Source organism: Semicossyphus pulcher, unplaced genomic scaffold (assembly GCF_022749685.1).
Source record: "Semicossyphus pulcher isolate SPU_LCO1_2020_fin unplaced genomic scaffold, fSemPul1.0.p SCAF_7, whole genome shotgun sequence".
Classification (NCBI taxonomy): domain Eukaryota; kingdom Metazoa; phylum Chordata; class Actinopteri; order Labriformes; family Labridae; genus Semicossyphus; species Semicossyphus pulcher.
In genome coordinates, this window is record NW_027211748.1 from 20,263,869 (window position 1) to 20,285,703 (window position 21,835).

General features: G+C 41.3%; 2 protein-coding genes across 2 annotated transcripts; both read left to right on the top strand.

Annotated features, from left to right (window-relative positions):
- The first annotated feature begins 290 nt into the window (after positions 1-290).
- pex19 (peroxisomal biogenesis factor 19) lies at positions 291-6,869 on the top strand. Its single transcript, XM_069684873.1, has 8 exons — positions 291-373; positions 2,363-2,448; positions 3,068-3,230; positions 3,320-3,405; positions 3,488-3,661; positions 3,745-3,915; positions 4,145-4,189; positions 5,287-6,869. Exons 1-8 carry the CDS (start codon positions 310-312, stop codon positions 5,371-5,373), a joined length of 876 nt encoding a protein of 291 aa, XP_069540974.1. The 5' UTR covers positions 291-309; the 3' UTR covers positions 5,374-6,869.
- Positions 6,870-9,073: 2,204 nt separating this feature from the next.
- On the top strand, positions 9,074-21,627 carry copa (COPI coat complex subunit alpha). The gene is made up of 30 exons (XM_069685060.1): positions 9,074-9,254; positions 9,623-9,736; positions 9,836-9,909; positions 10,500-10,580; positions 10,689-10,765; positions 10,961-11,070; positions 12,669-12,778; positions 13,558-13,657; positions 14,063-14,281; positions 14,427-14,577; positions 14,715-14,781; positions 14,872-14,947; positions 15,169-15,251; positions 16,004-16,229; positions 16,514-16,652; positions 17,017-17,179; positions 17,296-17,442; positions 17,651-17,840; positions 17,928-18,023; positions 18,107-18,195; positions 18,294-18,417; positions 18,646-18,735; positions 18,837-18,940; positions 19,115-19,258; positions 19,380-19,520; positions 19,684-19,866; positions 20,004-20,114; positions 20,203-20,364; positions 20,497-20,691; positions 21,222-21,627. The coding sequence occupies exons 1-30, from the start codon at positions 9,215-9,217 to the stop codon at positions 21,279-21,281; spliced, it is 3,666 nt and encodes a 1,221-aa protein (XP_069541161.1). The 5' UTR covers positions 9,074-9,214; the 3' UTR covers positions 21,282-21,627.
- Positions 21,628-21,835: the final 208 nt, after the last annotated feature.

Sequence of the window (21,835 nt, forward strand, 5' to 3'; positions counted from 1 at the left end):
CAGATATAATGAGTTTGCCAAATTGAACGTGACTAAGCATAAATAGAAAAGCTGACAAAAAAGTAATACATCTTATTAAATCTCAGCTGTAAAAAAAAAGTGCAACAGTCAGCAGCTGGATAGGTGTTTTCAATGGTTCTATTTGTTTGGTTCCAATTTTGTTTTGTGTTCTTTGTTTTTGGTTGCTGCCACCAGATGGCGCCAGATTTCAGCCTGGAGCAGTGACGTCACCGTTTCCGCGACATTTTTACAGTCAGAAACGTCAGTTTTCGGGGACCTGCTCAGTGGGTGTTTGGAGAAGGTAGCATCATGGCGTCGGGAGCAGGAGAACCGTCCACCGGACACGATGCTGAATTGGACGAATTGTTGGACAGTAAGGGTGGACATTATTTATTTATAGGGACCCGCTTTTTATCCGACACGGTGTGTTCTGTTGTCTAAAACGATACCGCGATTTGGCTGGGAACACCTATCTCTTGGTTAGCTTGTGTGCTTGATGGGACCTCCGGCTTGGATCCCAGATATCGACAAGTAGCTCAAGTGAACGCTGACAGCCTGTCATATCATGGGCCAAAACAATACAAGAATAGTTTTCATTCCATGCGGCTGCCTGATAAAGTAATCTATGGTTGCTAATGTTTGCTAATTTAGCTTTGAGCCATATAAAGCGAGCAGTTTTCACACATAATGCCTTTGCCCTTGAATTTTTTTGACGAGTTTGCTTTAGATTTAATGAATCTGATGATTAAACATGGCGGCTGAGCTGTCAGTTAAATGAGTGTTTCTGCCGTCAGCCTTTATTTTCTTTCCTTTGGGAATCTCTGTTTGGTAAAGCTAATAGTGTTATGCATATTGCTTTGTAACTAGAGATAGGCCTCCTCTAAGTTGCCAGATTTTTGGGTATACGTAGCTAAAAGTAATGCAGTCTCATACAAAAATCCTGCAAAAATCAGAATTTTATGAAGGTTACAATTTCCAATTTTAATGAAATTGTGTGGAAAGTTGTTAATTTGATTTTGGATACTGTAGATTGTGTTGCAGATATAGATAGATAGATAAATAGATCGATAGATCGATAGATAGTAAACATAACCCTAACACTAGAAGAAAGGAATATATACATCCAGAAATTCTAACAGGAATATGAATCTTAAATATTAACGAACATATAACTGAAAGGTAGACCTACTCTAGTAAATTTGAAATCTAAAATTGACATAAATTGAAAATGCAAACAGACATTACAGGGAGGTAGAGCTCTAAATGTACCATACAGTCCTCACAGTTGTAAATGTGCAATTACAGTATATAGGTTGTTAATGTGCAAATGTGCAAATACAGCGATTTAAGGTGTTAATGTGCCATTACAGTTTCTTCTGATAAAACAACACTTTAATTATGCTTAAATGCTCGATGATTCCCTAAAAAAGCTTGACAAATATTACAGTTTTATTTGAAAAAAAATGTCTCATAAAAAATAACTATGGCATTTTGTGAATAACTTAAGTTTAAGTCCTTTTCTCATATTGCTCAGTGAATGTGTGCATTTTTAAAAAGCACTGTACTATGTTCTTTCTGCATCTGCCAGCTGTCCACTACAATAAGAGTAGGCATGATATCAATTCCACTACAGGGGAGACTTGATGTTCTCTGCAATTTGGTGGAAAGAAACATGTGCCTAATATGTCGTTATCAAAAGGGTTGGTAAATATCGGCATATTGTGCATCCCTAACAATGATGAAGTGGTTCTGCATATTCAAGATGGATCATGTGCAAAGTTTAGCAGTAAAATGAATCGTGTAAATTTAAGCAGGAGCATAACAAAGTGCTGAATCTTATTGACTGATACGCCACAAACTACAGCTTCCAAAATGATCAACAATAACACAGTAACATTGTAATGTTATTGCAGAACTGTAACATTAAACTGCATTCGTTTGAGCGAGGTGTACCTAACAATCTGGCAGATGTATATTTCCTTGGCATTCCTATTCTTTAAGACAAGTTAAAAGTAATCAGTATGTCGCCAACTGTATTATGAGTTAAGACATTAAACTCAGGGCTTTGTTGTTGTTCATAACTTTAAAAGACCCAAAAAGCATCCATTTGATTGTCATAACGAAAACAAATAAACATGCATTACCAGTGAGTAAGATAGGATACATAAAGGGGTTAACTGTTAAGGTATTTGACACCGCAGAATTATTTGAAATATGCTGCTGGAGCTGTTTTATACCTTTTCTGCAGTTAGAGCTTAAACCTGTTTATGAATGAGTAGTCTGAATAGTACCTTAGGGTTGTTACATTACAATACTATATAATGTTAACTGGCATAGTTCTGATGTTATCACTTTGTTTCAGGTGCCTTGGATGACTTCGACAAGACCTCAGCCCCTCCAGCCCCTGAGCCTGCAGCCGCCTCTTCCTCAGCCAGCGGTGCCGAGAAGGTGTGTTTGTATAGTGGTTGTGCTGCTTCAGTATTCACATATTGTTTTGTTGCACATTCTAAAAGAATTAGATGATAACAGCCTCCACTTTAATTCAATCATATATTCTCTCCTAACTGAACTGTACTTGTTATGTGGTTGCTGCTTGTGAGTGATTTTCAAGCTCTTAGTCTTGTTTGGCGTCCTCAATGGTGCAATAGATATGTACAGGCTATTTCAGGTCATGGTTTCCAATCTGAGAGAGTCAATGTATTTGTGTATGTCTGTTTTTAGTCCTTGACTTGAGCAGTTCATCATTCTGTTTTGGACTTTTTTACATTTACTGCTGGCTTGTTTGTCAATCAGCTGGTTGGTTGTTGTGTAACCTACATAGTTTTCAAAGTTCAGACCCTCCACCAAAACTTCACTGCATATTCAAATTACTTTCAGGGACTGTTTCTGAGGTAGTACCAAACTTAGTACAAGTATTATGTAGCATAGATTGTTCTTTCTGTCGATACAAACACTTCCAAAAATGAGACCTGCCACTTACAGCAGGTTTATTACAGTTTGGTGTTCACAGCCTTCCCCCAAAGATATCTAGAATGTTCTTAACAAGCTTGTTCTTTTGCCTCTGTAGCCACCCCTGCTTGAAGACTGCAAGCTTTTCGAGACTCTGTTCGAGGGGGACATGGCCACCCAAGCCAAGGAGGAGTGGGAGAAGGCCATGACCGAGCTGGCCCAAGAGGAGCCAGAATTACTGCAGCACTTCCATAAACTGTCGGAGGCTGCAGGCAAAGTTGGTAAGGCCTAGAGATTACATTATTTGTGGTTTTGATACGTTCACTCTGCTGTTCCTGAAGCCTCAATGTCATATGTGTATTCTGAACAGGCACCGACACCGCTTCCCAACAAGAATTCACTTCCTGTCTTAAAGACACCCTCCGGGGTTTGGCCAAAAATGCAGACAACCTGCAGGTGGGTAAAGTTAGAATCGATCAAATGAAAGTGTTCAGAGTGATGGAAGCAGTTTACAGACTACCTGTGTTGTTTTCTAAAGACGTCAGGACTGGCTGGAGATGACCTCGTCAAGGCTCTAGAAGGCCTGGGACTAGAAGAGGGTAGTGAAGGAGGTGGTGATGATGGAAACATCCTGCCTATCATGCAGTCTATCATGCAAAATCTCCTCTCTAAGGAAGTGCTTTATCCATCTCTCAAAGAGATCACTGCAAAGGTTTGTATCTCTTTTACCATCAATCATGTTTAGCTCAAGTTCCATTACAAAGTGTTACTCATAAAACTCCTTCACCCTCGTAGTACCCAGAATGGTTGGATACCAACAAGCCAAGCCTGAGCCCGGAGGACTACCAGCGCTATGGCCAGCAGGCCAAGATTATGGGAGAGATCTGTAAGCACTTTGAGAAGGAGGAGGAGGGGGCAGCAGATAAAGACGGCACGTTTGAGAACATCATGGACCTGATGCAAAAGGTAAACGCACTCTGCATTTAATCGCCTGGTGTTTTGGATAGTTAAACATGAAAGACTCTGAAGTACAAATCAACTGTTACTGCCACTGATGAAGTGCTTCTATGATGTTGATACAATACACTTAATTGACCCATTACATTGGCTTTGGTTTGCATAGCACTGAAACAGTTTTATTGATTTGTTTATTGTGAATAGACTTGAGGCTTATTTAAAATGCTTTAACTTACAGCTGCAAGACCTGGGACAACCACCGAAAGAGCTGGCAGGTGATGCGGTGAGTTTTCAGCTGCTGTCAGTCAACATGTGTAGCGTATAGTACATGAATGTTGTGAATATGGACATGTACATGTTGAAAATAGTCTTGACAATGAGGCAAGTGTGCTTGGTTCTTTAAAGGAGAAATTGGCCCCTGGAAAAAGCCACCGTCAGTCAAAGCTGGTGTTCTCTGTAATCGATAGAAGCAATAATATTTGAAACTGGTGCCATAGCTGTGGAGAAGGTTGTCCAAACAGCTTGTAGTTTCGCCCATTCTACATTCCTACAACACCCAGCGTGCATTGCGCCCCTCCCTCTGAAAGGAACGGCTCAGCGAGAGACGCTGAAGTGAAATACTACCATTTCACTACTAAAAATCTTCAGGTCTGCAGTCTACATTTCAAACCTGACAATTTTGAATGAGACATGACATCAGAGGCGGGCGTCCTAGATTGAGGAAGTGTAGTTTAGCGAGCTCCCTGGCCAGACTACGCAATGCGCGTTATCTGGCGCAGGTTTTCCAGGGCCTATTGGAGAAGCAGATAGCGTCCTCCAAAGGCACAGAGAGAAATTGCATTTTTTTCCTACCATAACGGCATTAGCTCCCCATGATAGCATGATAGGACTGAGGTTGAAAATCAGCGAACTGGCCCTTTAAGGTCCCGTATATTAGAACATTTGCTTTCTAACAATGTGTCTCAATGTTTGCCAACTACTTATAGATAAAAATTGATATTCCAAGCAAGACCTCTCACAAAGACACATCACAAATTTGACATACCTTTTTTTTGCTGTTTCATGTGGTGTTTTCTTTTGCTTGGATTTAGCTAATTTAATGCTAATGCTAATGGATGATTGTGATTTATTTAAAGAAATGCAACCAACCCAGAGTTGTTTTGCTTTAATATGGAATTATAATGGGATCAGCCAGACCACTCTCCATGGCTGGCACAGCACTAAAATGAAAAGTAGAGAAGGGTCTGGCTATGTGATACTGTCACTGTATAAACAGTGTGGAAAAATCTATTTACAAATTGATGTTGTCTGCTGGCATGTGTTGTCGTTTCACCCGAGCCTAGCTGACACGTGTGCACATTCTCTCTTCTTCCCCTTTAGCCTCCGGGTTTTAACTTCGACATGGAGTCCCTCAATCTCCCAGGGGGCGTTGGGGCCGGAGCCGCAGAGCAGTGCTCCATCATGTGAAGAGGGAGCGGTGCGGTCCATCAGAAGCACTGGAGCCAGAGGGACACTCTGTGTGAGCGTCAGCATCAGGCAGGAACTGAATGAGGAAAGCATGACAGAGAGTGAAGCCAACGTCAGGCAGGAGTGTGACCCGACCGTCGACACTGTTCTCCCTCAAGCAGAAGGTGTGTGTGTGGGTGCAGAAACAACAGGAGTATGCATGAAAACTAACAGGAACCACACACACTAATACACTCTCTTCTGTCTCAAATCACTGACCTCACAACGGAGAACATTTTTACACCCCTGTGTTAGCTTATCAGAGGTTGACATTAGGTCTTTAACTGGTTAATTTTAGCATCATTCCTTTACTGAGAAAATACAGCTGCAACCCTCCTGTGTTTCTACTGTTTAGCCTCATGGTAAAAATCTATCACACCACCTCACGGGTATAAACAGTGCCTTTGCAAAATGACTTTTAAGTTATTATTTTAGGTCTTATTGAAAGGTACAGATTTTGCTATCATTCAGCTTAGCACTTGAGATTATTGTTTTAAAATGAATTTGCAACATCATCCCAGATTTACACCGAGCAAGTGATGATTCTTTGGTACCTCATTATTTACAACAACTCTGTTTCTGTACAGTCTGTATAGGCTTTAAATTAAAAATTAACCACATACTAACATGTAAGGAAAATGGAAATAACCGAGTGTACATTTGTTAATTATTAGAGAATTAAAAAGAGGATTAAAAGTTCCTGCCACCTACTGTAATCTAGCCAACTAACTTGGCAAAGAAACGAGACCCACTCCCCTGTTGGTGTTCCCCATACCAAAGTCTGGATTTAAAATGATTGCTATGATGATTTCCGGATGCCTTTGCTGTGGTTAAAGTGATCATTATAGTGTAGAGTTACTGTGCAAAGTGCTTTCCTCGTGATTCCCCGTGTTTTTAATGTGCAGAGTGATGTTTTCTTTGGTGTGGGGTCCCTGCTAGGAACACTACAGTGGCTTTCACGAGCTGTTTACCACCTGATAACATGATCGAATGTCCTGTGCCCTCAATTAAAAGTACATTATGTTCTTTCCAGAAAAGGTGGGCAAGAACAGCCTGATGTTAGCACATTTTAGTTCGTGGTTTGTTTACTCGAACCGCCACTTTCCACCCGCTGCTGATGCCAGTAGACAAATTTCACTGCTGTAACTATAGCGAGAGCTCTAGAATTCACACGACCATCAGCTCATCAATAACTGTATAATAAAGGGGTACTGTGAAAGGATTCAGTCAGCCGTGCACTGAATAGAGTTCAGATTTACGTGAAACACAGCTGAGGGGACGCTGATGTGGAGGTGCATAAAGGCCTGTGGTTGTCACTGCAGGGGGGGTTCAGGGGGGTGCAGTCTATTCAACTCTCAGGGCCGACGTAAACATGCCCAGAGCACGGTTAAAGAAGTGCAACCTCTTATTTGACACTATTTTGTTTGGTTTTGTAAATATGAAATAAAATGATGATATAATTGGAATTATTTTTCTGTTGCTGTGGATTATTTCTCATCATTGCTTTTAAAGCTTTCATTTTGAAGTACTGAGTGAGAGAATATATTTACACTTACTCAGGTACGGTGCAATTTCGATTTTATTGTATTATTGGGAATTTATTACATTGCAGATTAAGATTTTACATTTAAAAACTAAAGCTTATTCGTAAGTAAGAAAAAGAAGTGTTTCAGTTATATTAGAACATAAAACTGGAAATATATTAAACGAAACAAAAGCATCAAGATAAAAGCAAAACAAAGTGGTTGTGTACATCCAACATGAATATAATGTTACAAGTTTATGATAGAAACAAGTACTTGCTGTACTGTGAAAATATAAAATAAATTATATTTACATATATTAATATCGTATTTATACACATGTAGACAGTGGTGATAAAAATCATGTAGGTGACACAGTTTACATGTGTATATTTATTCTAATTTGGTCTACCTCAACAAATCAATCAATCCAATTTTATTTCTATAGCGCCAAATCATAATAAGTTATCTCGAGACACTTTACAAAAAGAGCAGGTCTAGACCGTACTCTTTGTTATTTAGAGAGAGGCCCAACATGAATCACCATGAGTAGCACTTAGCAACATTCGGCACAGTGCGAAAAAAAGCGTTCTAACAGGCAGAAACCTCGAGCAGAACCAGACTCATGTTGAACAGCTATCTGCCTCGACTGGATGGGCCGAAAAATGGGATAGAAGGAGATGCAGGATAGAGACAGGCAAAGAGAGCAACAACAACAACAACAACAGATAATACATACTTATAGTTAGGATACCAATAATAGTGGTACACAAGTGTAGAGATTAGCAAGAGCAGCATAGTCATGATAAAAGGCTGATATTAATAAATAAGCAAGAACAGTATAGCAATGATAACAGGCTTATAATAATGAATTAGCAAGAACAGTATAGTAGTTATAAAGGCTGTAATAATAGTAATTGTAACAGTTGAAGTCAACAGGTCTACTCTTAGCATTAGCAACAACAATAATGATACTAAAACTGATATCAATAGTTGTTGAGTCGAGCAGGTCCACGATCCCCAGGAACCTACAAGACAAGAGAGCACAAGAACTCCTGGGAAGATATATGGTTAGTAATGTTAATGGGGCAAGAAGATACATAGTTAATAAGATGCATTAATATAAGAGAGAGACACAGAGAGAGAGCAAGAGAGAGAGAGAGAGAGAGAGACACACACACACAAAGATACAGAGAAAGAGAAAGAGAGAAGCTTGGTGTGTCAGATCTATTGTATTGTTTTATTCTTATTTTTACTTCAGTGGAGAATATTAATACTGTCCTTATGAAATATTTTCACTTGTTTCCAGTTTTGTTTTCCCAGATTTTGCTACATGAGAAGATTTTTTTCACTTCCAAACACTGATGAAAACCATGCTATGCACCCTCTGAAAAGTTGCTTGACCTTGAGTTAGTAATTTTTTTCTTTTTATTTCTATTTCTTTCCTTGATGAACTTGCCAACATGCTTAACATTGTAATACTTATTGTACCACTGCTAGTAATATTACAGAAACTGTTAAGAGTCACTCTTGACCCCAGAAACATGAGGTTTGAGAACAGTCTCCCCCTTAAGGTCCTTTAGAGCTTTTCATCATACTACATGATCTTTATCAGCAGATGGAGTTAACTCAGATGTCATAATATAGATGACCAAGTTTCTACATTTTCATTCTGAGCATTTATACTTTATTTCAAGATGTTCTTACTTTCTGACACGTACTGTAGTCCCGTATCAGCAAAAGACACAATACATAAAAATACATAAAAGACAAAGACAACAACAACAACAACAACAACAACAGAGGGATGTGAAATAATTAAAAGCTCTTAAATAACTACTAACTGGACATAGTAGCATTGGAGAAATATTTTTTATTACTTAATTTAAAACATTTACACGTTAAATTGTCTGGTCAATTCGTTGTAAATACGTCTCTCGAGCAAGACTTTGTAGAAATACAGTATTTAGATTATTTAAGATTATATAGTAAGCACGGCTCCAATAGGTCCTATGAAATATCATCTCTATGTGTTGTATTTCTATCCTCCGCCGCCGTGGAGCTTTCTGCGTCAGATTTACGCTGCAAAACTTTATTGCTCTAAACCGGAAGACAAAACGAGCTACGTGTCAGGAAAAGGAGAATCAGCTAAATGGGCGAAGGCGATCAGACCGCCTGAGCTCACCTGTTTGGATTATTTTTATTGTTTTATTGGTTCATCTGGAGTTATATTTTTACCACAGATTTAAAATTAAGTCTTTTAACATTGTCAAGTGACGATGTTAACAAAATTTGAGACGAAGTCGGCCCGTGTCAAAGGTAAGAGTTGCCAGCTGCAGGTAGCATACGAGCTAGAGTTAGCTAGCTGACGTCAACCATGTCCGTTAGTCATCCTTTTATAATTGTTCCTGTTGATTAATCAGTGTTTGTTCTAAGAGGTTATTGTAACACATACTCATAATTTTTATTGTATATTCCTAGTCTAATGGTAAAATTAAACGATTGTGCACAGACACCACCTGTACGTTTCTTTAGCTAGCTAGCTAGCTTGCTTAACGAAATGCACTGTTTAGCTAAACTTGACCACTTGATTGTTCGGACATCGAAAGCTATCTTTTCATAGGCTAATAGTCTAATCGTTTCAGCTGATATTATGAGATAGTTGATCAGCTGTTATTACATTTCAGGCCTAAGCTTCCATCCAAAGAGGCCATGGGTTCTTGCAAGTTTGCACAACGGAGTCATCCAGCTGTGGGACTATCGGATGTGCACACTGATTGACAAGTTTGACGAGCATGATGGTAAGACACTGACGTGGCTGATGTAGTATTAATTTTTCAACATCCACACTGTGTTCTTCATACATATGTGATGTTAATGTTATTTGTCTTTGTCCAAAGGTCCGGTCAGAGGGATTGATTTCCACAAACAGCAGCCTCTGTTTGTGTCTGGAGGAGATGACTACAAGATCAAGGTGAGACTGGTTTTGCTCTTGTATGTTGCCAAACGTATGTCATGAAATATTTACATTGGATGTCTGAAATTTGATGTTTATGATGCTGATATTTCTTGTTATATCTCTACTAGGGGTGGGAGTCGCAGGGTTACTTGCAATACAATACGCGGCCCACGATAATATCACACGATACAGCAATTCTGCGATAATTGATATATTGCAAGACAATCATATAATGATACATCCAGATATCTGATTAACTGAAGAATACAACGTGCTCCTAAAAAAGGTGAAATGCAGATTAATGTATTATTCATGGAAATTGGGTGTCAGTTTCACAGATTTTGACACAAATTGAGATAAACAATGATGCAGGGACTCAAATTGGCAGGGAGATCTGTTTAGAGCGCTGAATTCTTTAAGATTAAAACAATTGTCACACACCAATCGGGACGACAATATATTGAGATATCGATATTTTGTCACACCCCTAAGCTCTACTAAAATAGGTATTGTATTATTATGTATGTACTGGTATGTATGTTTTATTAGGTTACATTACTATGTTATATGTGTATGTGATGAGCAAATATTCCTGTTATAACCAGGTGTGGAACTACAAGCTGAGACGCTGCCTCTTCACCCTCCTCGGACATCTCGACTACATCAGAACCACCTTCTTTCACCATGTGAGTTGTTCTGCAACTTTAAATCCGCTTCCTATTGTTCTCATCTCAGACTCTCAGTATTGGTCATATGACAAAAATCAATGAACTCAACTATTTCCCTTGCTGTAGGAGTACCCCTGGATTCTGAGCGCCTCAGATGACCAGACTATTCGCATCTGGAACTGGCAGTCCAGGACCTGCGTCTGGTAAGATACACTTTTTTAAACCGACAAACAAATAATAAAATCTTGGAAATTTACCTTGATTTCATATCTTGCACAAATAATAAAATGCACCCCCCTAACTACTGCTTACATTTCCAGTGTAAGCATTATAATGATAAATGTTATAAACCCTGAAGAAAAGATTTATGCTCTAAAATCTTTCTCTCTCCCCTGCAGTGTGCTGACGGGCCATAACCACTACGTGATGTGTGCCCAGTTCCATCCATCTGAGGACCTGGTGGTATCAGCCAGTCTGGACCAGACCGTGCGGGTGTGGGATATTTCTGGTGAGGGCCTGGGCACGGCGGACTAGAGGACAGTGGGCCGGGTTGAGGAAGGGGTGGGAGGGCAGAGTGGTATGAAGGACGAGGAAGAGGAAGGACGATGAAGGCCAAGTCCTTCATCGCCTCTTCTTCCTCTCCTACTTGTAGAGGACAAATCTCTGTGGGCTGTTTACAGAAACACCTCTCTTTGTAGGAAAGACAGAAAGGCTGTCAGAACGAGTTTATAGTATGGTATTTCATTTTTGAAATACTGTACTATAGAGGCATGTTCTGCTATAAATAGTTAACATACAAATAGGTTAAAGCTGTACTAAAAAAAACAACAACAAAAATAGGAAGTTGGAGAGGTTTTTCTGTGCCTTTGCATGCTCTTTAAAGCTTTGTTTGTTGACTGTGTTTCTTACTTCCTGTTTCCTGTCTTCTCTAAAACTAAACCATTAATTAGCTCTCATGTACTATCACTTTCTTACATGTGAATATGCATAAGATGTGGATCTGTAGCTATCTCCTGTCCTGGGCATACATTTGCTTTGAACTGTTCTGGCATCAAGCATGATTGCAGTCAAACATACAGTTGTTAATGAGCTCCTAGATTGCACTTCAAAGGGTGTAGAATTTTAGATGTTAAATGCACGGCACCCATTTATTATAGTAACGCTCCTTTGCACGCTTGTCGATTATACCGATTAATTAATTACTGTTGTCCATGCTGCTTCCCATACTGTTATTTAACATTTTTTTGCATGTTTAAATTGCATCAAGAAAAAAACACCATTAATACTAACAGGTTTGAAACTGTACCTTTAACAAAGTTAACCTTTTTGATACTTAGAAATGTTCGTATACCTCCCCCTGGCATGACATTTGCAACGTAATAACAACCTTTAAACTATGTCATGTCTGATTCTTTTTAACTCTGCATGAGAAATATGCATGAGCCTCTAAAGAAAAAAACATCCTCATATTCCTATCATCCAACGCCCCATCAGAGCACGTCTTTACAACGCCAAGCACCACCCACCGACCCACCCCCATCCGCCAAGTCCACGCGCTCCCTGCGTCTTCCTTATCCCATGCTTTCCCTGGAAACATCCACACCTGCACATGGGTTCCTAGTGCCATTTCTTTCCCCCCCTTCATGCTGTTGAACTTTCTGTTCACCACTGTTTTAACGGACAGGAATCATGAATGCAAGCTGTGTTTTCTCAATTGTTTTTCTTTTTCCTGATTTTATTTGAGTCTGGGAGCTAATCAGTGTCTTGCTTTGCTGTCCAATCAAATCATGAGTTGATTCATTTGTACGCTAGTGATTCATTAACCCAATCAACAGTTCTCCTACAGCCATGATTGTTTCCAGACTTAAGTTGGCGGGAAATGAGAGAGCAGAGGTTGTGTTGGTGTGTTTCCACCCTGTGTGTGTTCAGAAGTCCAACAGATCTCCCTCCTTATAATCCCCCTCAGTTGCCTTTCTTGTTCTGCTTCATATTTGATTATCTTATTAATGTATCACGTTTTTCTTCCTCCCCTGTACTGTGGTTGTGCCCTGTGTAACATGAATATGGCTCCCTCCTTGCACGCGTTGCCTTGAATGTTGGTTCCAGGTCTGAGGAAGAAGAACCTGTCTCCCGGCGCTGTGGAGACGGAGGTGCGCGGCATCTCTGGTGTCGACTTGTTCGGTGCCTCGGATGCTGTTGTGAAGCATGTCCTTGAGGTGAGCAGTGTGTATGACTCAGTTTCACGTGTATGTTGTTTTTTGAGTTGATTAATCTTTAAGTTTATAGGTGAGCCACAAAATTCGATATGTTCCTTGTACATGCCCTTTAAAAAAACTTCTTCACTGAAATGCTCTTATGCCTCATGCTATAATATTTCCTCTAATAACACTAATAGTGATAAAATTATGCAACATTTTTACCCTTCCACTGAACAGCCAAAGAGAAACAAGCTCAGCATTGTATAGAGATTTTCCAAATCGTCACTGACGTCCAATTTTCAGCTGCGTTCATGGAAAATGATAATGTTTTTGTTTTTCGTGCTACTGTAGCAAACACAGGCAGGTTTGTGTGTCTATGCCTCCAGAGTTACTACTCTTCAAGGACAAATAAGGAAGTAGAATTACGAACCTGGGTTTGGTTTGAGCATCATTAACTGTGGTTTGTCATCCAGTGACAGCAGTGGAAAATTGGGACCCAACCAGGCAGACACACCATTTCTGATGGAAGTGTAGTAGAGGACCAAACAAACCTTTTCTATTCTTTTTAATAAACACTCACAAATTTGATTCTATTTATGGAAAAAAATGACAACTGCAGGATAACAGTTTAGTTTTATTTTGAACTAAAGTTCGAACCCTTTTCCCAAAATGTGCACTCAGTGTTCAGAAGTAATACCGATTGAATGTTAAGAGAATGTTCGGTCCTCGGCCTAAGCCTGGCCGATATATGTCGGACTTTAATTTGGATTCGTGTGACTTCTTGCATCTGTGTCCAGGGTCATGACCGCGGTGTCAACTGGGCTGCCTTCCATCCCAGCATGCCTCTCATTGTGTCAGGTGCTGACGACAGGCAGGTCAAGATCTGGAGAATGAACGGTGAGGGACTCAGAAGACACTAGTTAACATTCTTAGGGCGCCGATCAGACGGAACGAGGTGCACTGCATCTTTGCCTTTTCTGTTGAAGCTTTTACAACTCCAGCTCTGAAATATTTTCAAAGTAAATGTTGAAAACATACCTGTGACCCAGTCTGGCACTTAAAAAAAAACAATGTTAAAATGCATCTTTTATTTCATCACAACATCAATATTAAGTGCTTATTTGGAACTTTGAAGCATCTATGATTTAATTACTGCTGGGTTACACAATAACATAGTGAGTTTATTTCGCTAATGTGCCGGAATTACACCACCGCAGAGTGTCAGGTTACTGCAAATGCTGCTCTCTGTTATATATATTGAATTAATGTCTAAATCTATGGTTTCCTTCTCCTACGGTCCAGAATCTAAGGCATGGGAGCTGGATACGTGCCGTGGACACTACAACAATGTGTCCTGTGCCGTCTTCCACCCCCGCCAGGAGCTTATTCTGTCCAACTCCGAGGACAAGAGCATCAGGGTGTGGGACATGTCTAAGAGGACCGGAGTGCAGACCTTCCGCAGGGACCATGATCGCTTCTGGGTGCTGGGGGCTCACCCGAACCTGAACCTGTTTGCTGCTGGTAAGTGTAATATAACATTTCAAGCATCTGTTTGCAGGATTCCAACATGTCGGACATGTTGCTGCAGCAGAGGGACTTTAAACCTGAGGTGTGCAATTATGTATATGTGACCGTTACATTGAGAGATTGTCTGTGCTTCCTTCAGGTCACGACAGCGGCATGATCGTGTTCAAGCTGGAGCGCGAGCGTCCGGCATATGCTGTGCACGGCAACATGCTGTACTACGTCAAGGACCGTTTCCTCCGCCAGCTGGACTTCAACAGCAGCAAGGACACGGCTGTCATGCAGCTACGCAGGTAACGGGTCTATTCTGGTGGTTGTGACATGTGGTGCCACCATACCCGCCTTATTCTCAGCAATTTAATGCTTTTTGTTGAGGCGTTTGGTTATAATCGGTATGACATGCTGTGTTTTATACATTATCTTGTCCTAGTGGGTCCAAGTTCCCGGTGTTCAGCATGTCGTACAACCCAGCTGAGAACGCTGTCCTGCTCTGCACTGTGAGTATCTCTCAATTAAAACGCATTCACACCCCTTACTGAGTTAATTGTTTTCCATATATTTAATTAAATGCTCTTTACTTCCTGCAGAGGGCGACCAACCTGGAGAACAGCACCTATGACCTGTACTCTATTCCAAAAGAAAGTGACTCCCAGAACCCTGACGGTAAATATGAAACACTTCACTAAAGTTTTCCTCACATTTTTACATACTGTCGTTTTCTATCATATTTATGTGCGGTTAAATGTCACGTCCTGCTTTCTATTTTGTCATTGCTGTAACTTTGTTGCACTGTTATAGTTGTTGATCAGATGCCAACAAGTTGAATCACTTTAAATAAGCTGTTTGTAGCGACTAAAGTAACACAGAATCTGCGTCTCTCTCAGCACCGGAGGGGAAGAGGTCCTCTGGCCTGACTGCAGTCTGGGTGGCCAGGAACAGATTTGCCGTCCTGGACCGCATGCACTCTGTAAGTCCTTCTGTAGGTCTAGAAATAATGGAAATGTTTTGAAAAGTAATATTCTGACTAGAATTTCATTGTGAATATTTTGGAAATGTCTGATAAAACGTCCATATTTTGATATTTCCATAAAATTTGGTGTAAAAGATTTTTTTTTTCGTCTAAAAAGTGGACTGCGTCCTATTTACCTGTGCAACCAATATACCAGTATAAAATGCAGAGAGGTATTGTATTGTGTTATGGTATTTTACCCGGACAATGGCGCTATAATCCAGCTAAAATTGTCGGTTGTTAAGTGGTGATGTCACATCTCCTCATTAAACTGTTTCCGGGGCCAAGCAGCTTCGTCTCCTATTTACAATATGCTGCAGTGCTGTTTTCCTCGCTGTTTTAAGCTAGGAAAACGAACTTGATTGTTGCTAAAGCTTCGTCACGGAGCTGCACAGTCATGATCACCATTTGAGCCGCCACCCTCACAACAATCAACGTTACCGTATACTGCTAGCTGCAGCACTGATAGCTAGCAGGATTGCAAACTCAACATGGCAAAACCAGATGTTAGGCGTTCATTTGTATGTGTTTTGAATGAAAATAAATTGAAATAATGTTGAAATAACTTCATTAATAAATGGCTTTAGAAAACCTTTTTTCCCCAAAAAACAGAGGAAAAGTCTTGGTCTATGTGATTTATAATAAAAGAGTCGGGGACATTCGTGAACTTGAAGTGAGCTCTTCAAATAACCTTTTCCCTTCTTTTATAGCTGCTGATTAAGAACCTGAAGAATGAAATTGTGAAGAAAGTTCAAGTGCCGAGCTGTGAGGAGATCTTCTACGCTGGGACGGGCTCGCTGCTTCTGCGAGATGCCGACGGCGTCACGCTGTTCGACGTGCAACAGAAACGCTCTCTGGCCACCGTCAAGATCGCCAAGGTCAAGTACGTGGTGTGGAGTGCCGACACCAGCCACGTGGCTCTGCTGGCGAAACACGGTGGGTAGATGAGATGAATATCTGAAGGATATTTAATCAAAGAGTCACATTGTAATCTTCTTGTTCATGTTGCCTCTGCTGAGGCTCTGAAATATCTCTCAGACACAAGCCCTGTTTGGAGAGCATCAGGATAATCAGGGGCAGGCATTGATTTGATTTAACCCCTGCTTATCATGAGGCTGCTAAGATATATTTCGGTCTCGACCACCTGAAGCCCAAACCTGACATGTATCTCTTGTGATACTCGGAGTCTAAATCTCTTTGCTTCCTTTTTCCTCCTTCAGCCATCATGATCTGCAACCGTAAACTGGAGAGTCTGTGCAACATTCACGAGAACATCCGAGTGAAGAGTGGAGCCTGGGACGAGAGTGGAGTCTTCATCTACACCACCTCCAACCACATCAAATACGCCCTCACCTCTGGGTATGTGCTGCTTTTAAAAAACGGTCAATTTTACGCAACACATTTATCATATTCTTACTTAAACTGTTATCAGGAAGTGTGGGGAGGTGTACTAGACTCATGGTTGGCACAAATGTTCCACGCTGTGACCTGATTTCAAAGATGAAAGCAGGTTTTATAGTGTAAAGCAACCAGCAGCACAGGATTCACCAATGCACTTGCACAATATGCAATCTGTAGGAGGTGCGTTTAGGTTTCTTTCACCCGTAATGCATCCTGCTTGACTTTGGCTGTGCTCGAAATGCCATACTATACTGATTTATCGTGAGGTAGTATGTAGGCAGAAACATCTAACATTGTGCTTACGTTGTGTGTGTCCCTCTAGTGATCACGGCATCATCAGGACCCTGGACCTGCCCATCTATGTAACCCGTGTAAGAGGAAACAGTGTTTACTGCCTGGACCGGGAGTGCAGGCCCCGTGTCCTCACCATCGACCCCACAGAGTACCGCTTCAAACTGGCCCTGGTCAACCGCAAATATGACGAGGTGAGTCTGAGATGATCACGGTGAACATGGATAGCAAAGTGATGCTTCAGCGCTGACGTTCATTTAGTTCCCAAATGTGGGTTTTGACGTTGTTTCTCTTACTGTCGTCCCTCTAGGTTCTGCACATGGTGCGTAATGCCAAGCTGGTGGGCCAGTCCATCATTGCCTACCTGCAGAAGAAGGGCTACCCTGAGGTGGCTCTGCACTTTGTCAAAGATGAGAAGACACGCTTTAGTCTGGCTCTGGAGTGTGGAAACATCGAGGTGAGCTGCTGCTGGACAAACTGTCGCATCAGGACACTGTTTCTAATATATGATGTGCAGTTTTATACAATATATGTGTTGATTCTGTTACTGTGTTTCTGATAAACTTGAGCTTGGTTTCTCCCTCTACTGTCTTGTTCATTTTTGCATGACACAAAGCTTTAAGTAAACTTTTTTTTTAACCTTTCTCTCTTTTTTTTTATTCCAGGTTGCTCTGGAGGCAGCCAAGGCCCTGGATGAGCGCAGCTGCTGGGAGCGTCTGGGTGAAGCAGCACTGCTGCAGGGTCACCACCAGGTCGTGGAAATGTGCTACCAGAGGACCAAGAACTTTGACAAGCTCACCTTCCTCTACCTCATCACTGGCAACCTGGCCAAGCTGCGCAAGATGATGAAGATCGGTAAGAGATTTGGTTGACAGTTAATTTGTCTTGCACTTTAGTTGCTGTACGTATGTCTTATTTTTGTGTTATCTTTTGTGTTCGTAGCTGAGATCAGGAAGGACATGAGCGGTCACTACCAGGCAGCTCTCTACCTGGGAGATGTCAGTGAGAGGGTCCGCATCCTGAAGAACTGTGGACAGAGTGAGTTCACCTTTACCTGAGAAATTATTCCAATTGAATTTAAAAACACCATAATGTGTAACTGTTTCTGTTCGTGCTTCCAGAGTCTCTGGCCTACCTGACTGCAGCCACGCACGGGCTGGATGAAGAGGCTGAGGCTCTAAAGGAGACCTTTGACCCTGAAAAGGAGACGGTGGGTTGAGAAAACACTCCATATGCTTCAAGAAAATCCCTCTAATGTTTGTGGATAAATGTGTAATTTCCATAAAATAATGATCTTGTGTCCTGTAGGTGCCAGAGGTTGATCCCAATGCTCAGCTGCTGCAGCCTTCTCCACCCATCAACCCTCTGGACACCAACTGGCCACTTCTCACTGTGTCGAAGGGCTTCTTTGAGGGAGCCATTTCAGCGAAGGGTGAGTCATAAGTCTAGATGGATACAAACAAACACACACACATATGTCTCATTTAATTAGAGTGTTAATGTTCCTTGCAATAAAGACCATTGGTCAGTTGTGACACAGTTTACAGCCCTGCTATTATAAACCTGCGACAGATGTTTTCCAGGTGATGAAAATCAAAATAAAATGGAAACATGTGGCAGTTGACTTTCCCAGAGTGAGAACAGTGTTTTCCTGTTGTAGGGAAGGCAGGTCAGATGGCTGCCGACCTGGACATGGAGGCCCCAGGAGGCGAGGGCTGGGGAGACGATGCTGAGCTTCAGCTGGACGAAGGTACATTCAGCTACGGAGATTATTTTAATCATAAAAACTGATCTTTTAGTGAGTTATATGAATTTATATTAATCTTTCCCTGTCTTCCTCTTGTCTCTCAGATGGCTTCATGGATGCCCAGGAAGGATTAGGGGAAGAAGGAGCGGGCAAAGAGGAGGGAGGAGGCTGGGAGGTGGAGGAAGACCTGGACCTTCCTCCAGAACTGGTGAGAGGAGCTACACTGTTACAAATTCCACAGCCAATAAAACATAGACAAAAAAACGTGTTGATTTGAAATCTGTTCTGTTAAGCACTTTTTGAGGTGACAAGCATTTAGCTAAAATAAATTAAACTGATATTTTAAATTCGTTATAACAATGTCATTCCTCCCAACTATCAGGACATACCGGCTGCAGGTGGAGGAGCAGAAGATGGCTTCTTTGTCCCACCAACTAAGGGCATGAGTCCTACTCAGATGTGGTGCAACAACTCCCAGCTGCCTGTGGACCACATCCTGGCTGGCTCCTATGAAACTGCCATGAGAGTACGTAAACAGCTTGATTTTAATTTCTTGAATTTGTCTGCTTGAGATGTGGCACTGATTGAATGACAGCTTTAGTTCATGTATTCCACTGACATAACCTGTCCCACCTTCCGTACTACAGTTGCTCCACGACCAGGTGGGAGTCGTGAGCTTCGGCCCCTACAAGTCACTGTTCATGCAGACGCTGTCCAGAGGCCGCACCTGTTACCTGGGACTGCCTTCCCTGCCTTGCCTGCGCGGCCATCCCCAGAGAAACTGGAAGGTAAAGCAGTTGATTTACTTTCAATGTTTTTGAGACTCAGCAGTTTGAGAAGTTAATTTTAGCTTAATTCATAATAAAAAAAAATGCTTGTTTTATTACATCTGTCCTTCTTTTTTCAATCACAGTGAATATTAATTTGCAAATACACAAATATTGGTTTTAGGACTGCGGTGCAAAGCAGGGACTGCCAGCTGTGGGCCTGCGCCTCTCTGACCTCATCGCCCGCCTGCAGCAGTGCTACCAGCTGACCACGTCTGGGCGCTTTGAGGAAGCTGTTGAGCGCTTCAGGGTCATCCTTCTGTCTGTGCCTCTGCTGGTGGTTGATAACAAGCAGGAGATTGCAGAGGTGAGCTATCAGTTTAATGCGCCAAACTAAAGTGGAGCTACAAGCTGCTCATTTGGTATATGACCTTACAATTTACGAATGAAATTTACCCCCAGGTTGAAGTTGACCCGTGCAATTTGGATGTGTGTGTGTTTTAGGCTCAGCAGCTGATCACCATTTGCCGAGAGTACATTGTGGGTCTGACCATGGAGACCGAGAGGAAGAAGTTGCCTAAAGACACTTTGGACCAGCAGAAGAGGCTGTGTGAGGTAAATAACTGTGATCAAGTGATTGGTGATCATACTTCCGTTTCATTCCTAAGCCTAAGTTTCTCATGTATGTGTGTTTTCCTTCCAGATGGCTGCTTACTTCACCCACTGTAATCTCCAGCCGGTCCACATGGTGCTGGTGTTGCGCACAGCTCTGAACCTCTTCTTCAAGCTGCGTAACTTCAAGACAGCTGCCAACTTTGCCCGACGCCTCCTCGAGCTTGGGCCGAAGCCAGACGTTGCACAGCAGGTTTGTTGTGCAACATTGCAGTAGCTTCATTTAACAGGATTTTGATTGACATTATAGTCTTCTGTTTTAAATGGACAGCACTCTACTGCTTTCTCATCTCTTACTGTCATGTTTGATCTCTCTACCGTTCAGACCCGCAAGATTTTGGCAGCCTGTGAGAAGACCCTCACAGATGCACACCAGTTGAACTACGATCCCCACAATCCATTTGACCTGTGCGCCGCCTCCTTTGTTCCTCTGTACCGTGGACGTCCTGTTGAGAAGTGCCCTCTGTCTGGAGCCTGCTACTGTCCTACATACAAAGGCCAGATCTGCAGGGTCACACAGGTATGTACAACACAAATCGACCTGAAAAGCTCTCAGAAACAGTTGATTTTAGTTCAGTTATACTTTATACGACAAGCTTTCAAGTCTGCCAGAGTCACGAAAGTATGGAAAAAAATAGCATTAAGAAAACAGACAATTTAATAGCAAATTTTGCTGACTAAATTAACTTAATTTTATGTACAAAGTACTGATATTAATTCAAGTTGGATGGTATCTTTGGATGAGGAACAGTGACCACAATCTTATCACAAATCATCATACACATTTGAAAAAACCCTCTTTTATTTGTGGGTCATGAAAGACACATATGTCACTAGTATTAAGACTTATTTCTCTGCAAAAAGATTAATTCAAGTTAATGAAAAAAAAAAGGTAAAAGAAGAACTACTACAGCCTGTTGTACAGTTGCTCACTTGTCTTCCTGGTGGTTGTGTAAATGTCTGTTTCTCCAATGTCAATATATCAGTGATTATCTAGTTCCTTGTCCCCTCCTTAAAACCACTAACCTTTTAATTTCACTTGTTTTCTAGGTGACTGAGATCGGAAAGGATGTGATTGGCCTGCGTGTGAGCCCCCTTCAGTTCCGTTAAAAGGAAGTGAAGAAGAAAAGAAGAACAGTTCAAACACATCCACACTTACTCTGTAGAATTACTAAGAAATATTGACAGGAGAAATAAAAGCAGAGATATATATGTTTGCTCACAATGATGTTAAACCTCTTTAATCCTTTTAAATATCTTGTTCCATGCATCACCTATCCTGCATAAAGCTTTTTCTTGTCCTGTGTCATCTCTGTGCTGTGGCTTTATTAGAGCTGTGAAGCTCACTGATGTCTCTCTGATTTTTTCTGACTTGTATGAGATGAATAATTAAAAGTAAGCAGCACTGGTCGGAGTTTCTGGGAATAAAAATAAAATAAAAATGCCTGTTGATAAATGGAAACGCAAGGCGTATGTTGTCTTTTTTTCATGTGGTCTGTGGGCAAAGCTTAGTGGCCCATATTAAAGGAAGAGTATGGTTTTATTGTAGTCGCATAAAAGAGGTTAATGAATATCAAAAGTGCACCACACGGTTGAGTCAGAAAGGGTGTGAAGTTTTGTTGAGTCATTCCTTGGTTAGCATTCGATTGGCCTTTTAAAACCAA

Excerpts from the sequence above, each read along its gene's own strand:
- copa (XM_069685060.1), top strand. The coding sequence starts at position 9,215 with ATGTTAACAAAATTTGAGACGAAGTCGGCCCGTGTCAAAG. Across the intron at positions 17,180-17,295 it reads TCAACCGCAAATATGACGAG|GTTCTGCACATGGTGCGTAA; the intron begins GTGAGTCTGAGA and ends TCGTCCCTCTAG. Across the intron at positions 19,521-19,683 it reads ATCCCCAGAGAAACTGGAAG|GACTGCGGTGCAAAGCAGGG; the intron begins GTAAAGCAGTTG and ends TATTGGTTTTAG.
- pex19 (XM_069684873.1), top strand. The coding sequence starts at position 310 with ATGGCGTCGGGAGCAGGAGAACCGTCCACCGGACACGATGCTGAATTG. Across the intron at positions 3,662-3,744 it reads TCAAAGAGATCACTGCAAAG|TACCCAGAATGGTTGGATAC; the intron begins GTTTGTATCTCT and ends TCACCCTCGTAG. Across the intron at positions 4,190-5,286 it reads AAGAGCTGGCAGGTGATGCG|CCTCCGGGTTTTAACTTCGA; the intron begins GTGAGTTTTCAG and ends CTTCCCCTTTAG.